The sequence below is a fragment of the Rutidosis leptorrhynchoides genome, chromosome 3 (assembly GCF_046630445.1).
Source record: "Rutidosis leptorrhynchoides isolate AG116_Rl617_1_P2 chromosome 3, CSIRO_AGI_Rlap_v1, whole genome shotgun sequence".
Taxonomy (NCBI): Eukaryota; Viridiplantae; Streptophyta; class Magnoliopsida; order Asterales; family Asteraceae; genus Rutidosis; species Rutidosis leptorrhynchoides.
The window spans coordinates 657243905-657250799 of record NC_092335.1 but is presented as its reverse complement, the minus strand read 5'-3'; the positions used below and the strand labels follow the sequence as shown (position 1 = coordinate 657250799).

Here is a 6895-nt window from a genome sequence, read left to right as displayed (position 1 = left end):
GAGAATAAAACCTGCTAAGATTGAATCAAAAGCATATCTTCGTGTAGACGAATCACGTAGTTTGAATTTTGAAACATTTTTATTATATTTACCGGTGAGTGATACTTAGGCCATGTTTGGTTGACATAATTCCAAAGAAATTCAAATGGATGTGGAATTCAATTCCATTTTATTACGTGTTTGGTTCACAGGCCATGTTTGGTTGACATAATTCCAAAGGAATTCGAATGGATGTGGAATTCAATTCCATTTTATAACGTGTTTGGTTCACATATGGGAATCTTTACATTCTCTCTATCATAGAATTGTCATTCCTTCAAAAGTGTCAAGAAATCCAATTCAATTTTTTGCTTGAATCTCAAAAGGACTATAAATTAGAGAAATATTATTACAAAGTTTTGTGTTTTAGTTTACGATTTCACGTTATGCGTTTCAGTTTTCAGTTCAACGCTTTTGTTTAGCGTTTCAGTTTTGTGTTTCAGTATCGTGTTTCGGTCTTGCAATTCAGTTTCGCGTTCAGCTTCGTGTTCCAATTTCGTGTTTCAGTTTTGTATTTTAGTTTCGGTTTTTCAGTTTACTGAAATGCGAATTTAAAAATTAAAACGTGAAATGTAATTCTATACGTATTTTTTTAGTTATATTATTTAATTTAAATGGATTCAAATATATATTTTTTAAACAACGATTAGTAGTCACTAACGGAGGTTCGAGCACGATTTCGACACCCATGTCGAACACGATCATCTCATTGATACGATAATTGGATTCAATTCTAATCAAATGTCAATAAAACAAATGTGAAAGACATTAAATGGAATTCATTCAATTCTCATCTTTTGGATTTCAATTCTTTTAACACATTTCATTTTTTTTAATATATTTTTAACACATTTCATTCTTTCAAGTAATATTATTTCTACCAAACGAGCCTTACTCTCTTCAATCCACCTACAACCAAACATGTACCGTTTTTAAACATCCTTTAAAATTAAGTCTTGCAACTATTTGTTTAATCTATCTAATATGAGGGTTAATAAAGTGCCTAATTGCATCGACAAAAACACTCATAATAGACGAAAGCAAGTATATACTTATTTAATGTCACAAAAGTGAACCCACCCTTGTGGTCCAGTGGTTCACGCCTTTGCACTTATGCATTGGGATGAGGGTGAGGAGGTCTCAAGTTCGAGTCTCTCCCCTTAAAAATATTCGTGGGATTTATTTCCTGAAAGCCGAATTGGCTCGGGGAAAGTTTTACCGACCCGTATTCACGACCCAGGTCCGACCGCCTGCCCCTCGGGATGGTATAAGGTTCGGATCCCTGTAATGCGGTTCGGGTTTCCTGCCCGAAAGCGCGTGCGTGCGTGGCAAATGAGAGTATTCGATGCCAACAACCTGCCTTTCACAAAAAAAAAATGGAAAAAAAATGGAAAAAACAAAAAAATAGTCACAAAAGTGACCCTTGCCGTTTATCTACTAAAACAAAGATTCTAGGTTTGATAGCAAAAAAGGAGTCATTTTGTGCTTTTACCAAATTAAACAGCAACAAAAATTATATGTCAAGAGTGGGGTTTGAACCCACGCCCTTTCGGACCAGTACCTGAAACTGGCGCCTTAGACCACTCGGCCATCTTGACTTAGTTATTGATTCATATTCGAAAAATATTTTACTCTCGTATTTGACTAATGATCCTGATCCAATGCAACCCAGATCTATAAATGGGTCCGATACCAACCCAGATCTATAAATGGGTCCAAAAATACGATGCAGATGCTTCTACCGGCCCAATAAATAACACCTTTTTCTTCTTCGAATAATGAACAATCGTTGGTGTTTTGTTGCCGGAAGAAAAAAATGGCGTTGCTAATGGAGAAGGGTTCAGAACCAAAAACGGAGAGTGAATTAGCAGATTTTGAAGCTATTGCTGCTATCAAAATATCATCTGCTCTTGAATTCAAAGTAATTTATTTTTGTATTATTATTATTTATTTATTTATAAATAATACAGTATGTATATGTATATAAATTTAACTCTAATTCAACTTATATAAATTTAACTCTAATTCAACTTTTCGTTTATTGTGATTATTGTTAATGATTAATAGTTATAGTTATGATTATTTTTTTATCTAACTTGATTATTGATTAACTTTTAGTTTATTATAAAGTTTTGTATATTATTGGATTATTGGCAGTTGAACTCGAACTAATTCTGCTTCTACTTACTAATTAAAGTTAAATGTAAAATATTTACCTGTAACTCACTGTTTAGTTAATTATCAATTAATAGTATGTTTTCATTGATCTTTTTAATTTTTATACGAGAAGATGTTGTGATTGAAACAAAATACTGTAATTTATAGATCAAATATGTTAATTAGGTTTTTCAAATTTTATTCCTGAAATCTATAAGTAATAATTTTTATTGATGTTTTAGGCTTGACTAAAATAACTTTTAACAGTTTTGAAGTAAAAAACTAGTAATGGATTTAGGCAACTGGTTTTGTTAAAAACAATTAGAACGAACAAAAGAGGAAACCAAAGAAACGTACAATATTTTACTACAAACATACATATATACGTATATACACAAATACGGAGTATATTTTTGGTGTTCAATTTAGTGGTTTGCCTTGTGAATGTAGGAAGAAGGTAACAAGTATGTGAAGATGGGGAAGAAGCATTATTCTGTGGCTATCGACTGCTACTCACGGGCCATTAATCAAAAGGCTTTAAGTGACACTGAAACCGCAATTATATTTTCAAACAGAGCACATGTTAATATACTCCTTGGAAACTTCGGTCGTGCTCTTTCAGATTCGGAGGAAGCAATAAAACTCTCCCCAACATATGTCAAGGTTTTTATTTTTTTTTCAATTTTATTGTTAATATTCAAATATTAATACAATGTTGTATTCTAAATTTGTTGTTAGTAATGCACGGATTTTTGTTACGTTTTTAGGCTTTTTATAGAGCAGCCAAAGCATCATTATCACTGAATAAGTTGGTTGAAGCGAAGGCTTTTTGTGAAAAGGGACTTGATCAGGACAAGGATAATGAAGAATTAAAGAAACTAAAAAAGCAAATTGATTCAAAAATATTAGAAAAACAAGAAGCCGAGGCTCGTGTTTCCAAAGCTTTATCCGAAGCTAAGGTCTTGCGTTGTAATTTTTAAAATTTACTCACGTCTTAACGTATTTGAAGTTTTTCTAATCTGGATTTTTATGCAGGACTTGGTGTCAGCTATCGAAGACAGAGGATTAAAAATCGGAAAGGCGATGTTTCAAGAATTAACTGGATTACAGAAACCGATATTAGATGAAGATCGTATACTTCATTGGCCTGTTCTTCTTCTATATGCAGAAGTTATGTCTAGTGACTTTATTGAAGACTTTTGTGAGACTGATATGTTTTCAGCTCATCTTGACTTGATATCCTTTCTCGCTTGTTTCTTATAAGGTGACATATTGGGTGATTTAGGTGGCTTGGGTACGGGTCAAAATGGGTTAAGTAGTTACTGCTTTAGTTAGGTTGACCATGATGAGCACTTTCTGTCAAAAAAATATAAAATTGAAGATAAATAATTACTGTCTGAACTAGCAAGGTTTATTGGATGTACACTTGTGTAAGTTAAGTTATAGGTGTTTTACATTTTTACCTATGGTTTGAGATATAAATATAACCCTAATCAACACAGTCATATGTATATGGGTTGGAATTGCCACCTCTGTTCCTTACATCAGAAAAGCTACTACATTGCAAAACTATCCATACAGGGATGGGAAAAAAAAAAAAAAAAAAAAAAAAAAAAAAAAACTTGATAGTAGTGTGGGAAAAAAAGTGAAGATGATTGTATGTGGATCCTTAGCTAGAAAACATGTTTTCAGATGGTGCTGCACCGTTGCCATGGGATAAAGAAAATGCGTACACTCGTGATTCTATTGAATTGTACTATGAGGTTAGTTATTGTATCTACATTCTGTTACTGTCTGAGTTTTAACTCATGATTCGTGTTATAAAATTATGTGTCAATATTTGCATCTCAGGCTGGATCAGGGGTTTGTTTGTCAAAGAAAGAAATTATGAGCAATTTGTTACAGGGTACAGTTGCTGCACATGTTCAGGCTTTTGCTGATGATGAAACAGATGCAGTTAAACCATCCCCTAAACGAGCTCCATCAGTTGGTACGTTTATTTTCTTTTACTCTATAATAAGTGTTACTATTAGAATTAGAATGGGTAATACAAGTCTAGTTCCATAAAGTTTAAAACTTGGCTAAAATAACAGCATATGAAATGGGTTAACAAGGTTAACAAAATAAACCCAAAGTGTTTTCAGATATGTAAAACCTCCCAAATAATTTTTTTTTTTTTAACAATATACATATTTTTTTTAAATCTTGTTTAACACAATACATTAATGATGTTTTACCTCCAATGACAATGGTTTTCATTAACAAATGTTGAATTCAAGTTGTGTTCTGCAATTTCATGCTGAACTCAAGTTACTGCTTTCTTTAAATTATATTTTTTTTGTAATGCACTTCAGGAGACGGTCGTTCGAAATGGGTGAAAGTGAACGGAAGAAAAACCCTTCATACAGTTCTCAAAGAACCAAATTTTGTTATCCCTGGAATCCCTGGTTTGTGTTTTTTTTTTATTATTATTTATTTAAACATCATTCATCTATTATTGAACTTATTGTTTAAATTATAAACTCTTAACATTTGTGTGTGTGTGTGTGTGTGTGTGTGTGTGTGGGTGCAGTGTTCTTTATTGTTTCGAAGAAATCCAGCTTCTATGAAGACTTCAAATCTGGAAATTGGTCCCTTCCATCATAAATCTAGTTGCATTTGTAACACCAAAATTTATTGTAATGTGTACTTTAATTAATTTTGATTAGACGAGCAGTCTTATATATGTATGCTAATTAAACTGTAGTGGGTTTTTTTTTTTTTTTTCTCTCTCTCTCTCTCTCAAATACGCACCTTCCATCTTCAAGATCTAGGGTTTTCCCTATCTTTTCAGCCGCCTACATCATCTATTTTTCATCTTTCTTTTATTGTCTTCCCTGTTCACCTGGTTTGTAGACCTCAGTATCGTTCCCTTTTCCGGCCATCGGCATCTCGCCGGTGGTCCGGCCCTTTGTGTGTTCCTTTGCTTCGTGAATAAGTGTACTGCCTCTTCTTTGCCTCTTCTTCGCTTCCCGACTTTGTACGTTCCTTCATCATCTCCTTCGTCCTATTTGCCGGAAAGCAGGCGGCGATCCGATGAATATTCATTGGATCTGTGATTCGGGTAGGTTTACAGGGTGATTTTTCGTTGGGTGTTCCGTTTTGGGAAGGTTTTGACCAGGGTTAAATGTTCTGTTGATTCTCATACTAGTACCTTTCCTAGGTGGTTATAGGCGGCGATTTCCTGTCGGAAATCTATGACCACCGTTGATGGGTGCCGGATTGTCTTCAATTTTTGGAGGTTGACGTTTTGTGGGTCTGAGGTGTGTATACATATGTGCTGATGCCTAAGCTTTTTTATGGCTGCTGACGGCTACTGGTGGCTGCTGGCGGTTGCTAGCGGCGGCTGGCGGCCAATTGTGGCTGATGGCGGCTGTTGGAAGTTGTGGTTAGGTTAGATAGTTTGTTCATGGTTGTTGGCTATTTGTGTGGCCATACGGCTGTTGCTGGCAGCTACTAACAGGTCATGGTTGCTGTTGGTGGCGGCCGGTAGCGGCTAGAGGCTGCTATTGTGGCTAATGACCGTTGACGATTGTTTGGGTCTGATTGGCGTCGGGGCTTTTGTTGTTTTAGAAAATACAAAAAATTTGGCGAATATAGACTTGATCTCTCGGTGGCCCGGCTTTGCTGATGATTTGGTTCGTTGTTGCACGGTTGTTCTCGTTCATTCCATTTTTCCTGTCGTCGTGTCTGTTTAGGTGGGTGCGATGTTGTTGCCGACGTAGCCGACTTGTTTGGCTTCGGAAAGTTAGGCCTCGGGATTAGTGTTCTTGGGTTGCCCGGTGGCGTGGCTGAAGTGCGATTCTCGATGCGTGTTGGATGCGGAGTTTGGGTTAGGGGTCGGGTGTGTGTATATGTATGTTTAGTTCTGGTGGTGTTTGTGTAGTTGTGTGTGTTTGTTTAGCTCTCTAGTGGTTGATTTCAAGGCTATTGTGCGTGTATTGTAACATCCCGCATTTTTCCATTTACTTTTCCGTTTAACTATTTAAGTTCCGTTATATGTTTATAACACATCTCGTTAATACGCGTTTGAATTATCTCGTTTAGGTAATTCCCGTACCCGTTTCCTAAGTTGAGGGACTAAAGTTGCCAAATGGAGAAAGAGATGACTAGGTCAACTAGTCAACTCTTTCCTCTCCATTCATTTTATCACCTCCCAAATAATACTTCACCTTTTTCTCTCAAAACCCTCAAACCTTCAATCATCATCCAAATTCGTTCAAGAAGGATTCGATCAAAACAAATTGCATATTTGAACTCCTCGTGATCTCCTCTTCGTTTCCATACCGATTTCATCAATTTTGGGTAACTTTCTAAAATCACTAATTCTTGTGTTCTTGAGATTTTTAAGTTATAAGGTTGTTAACTAGTGTCTATGGCTCGAGTCTAGTTTGTTTATGTGATTTGTATGCTCGTTTTTGATATTTTGATGTAACTAGTTCATATTGAAAGAATACTTGCTTAATCTTGAGTTTTAGGTGTTCATATGTTGTTGAATGATGAAAGTTCATGTTTTAATTGTGTTCCTAACATCACTAGCTTCAAATTGGTATGTAGGTTGACATGGATTAGTTTCATATGCAAGATTGTTGAATTTGTGATTTTGGATTAGGGTTTGATGAGCTTTACATGAACTTTTGATGCGTCAAATGCTATGAGA

At 35.3% G+C, this 6895-nt stretch overlaps 1 protein-coding gene and 1 non-coding gene across 2 annotated transcripts; one reads left to right on the top strand and one right to left on the bottom strand.

The window, feature by feature from the left end:
- Positions 1 to 1557: 1557 nt before the first annotated feature.
- TRNAL-CAG (transfer RNA leucine (anticodon CAG)) lies at positions 1558 to 1637 on the bottom strand. The gene has a single exon. It is a non-coding gene; the product is annotated as a tRNA-Leu (tRNA).
- Positions 1638 to 1839: 202 nt separating this feature from the next.
- On the top strand, positions 1840 to 4927 carry LOC139899213 (uncharacterized). The gene is made up of 8 exons (XM_071882037.1): positions 1840 to 1960; positions 2647 to 2859; positions 2964 to 3155; positions 3232 to 3434; positions 3881 to 3959; positions 4048 to 4186; positions 4554 to 4643; positions 4769 to 4927. Exons 1-8 carry the CDS (start codon positions 1856 to 1858, stop codon positions 4840 to 4842), a joined length of 1095 nt encoding a protein of 364 aa, XP_071738138.1. The 5' UTR covers positions 1840 to 1855; the 3' UTR covers positions 4843 to 4927.
- The last annotated feature ends 1968 nt before the right edge of the window (positions 4928 to 6895 follow it).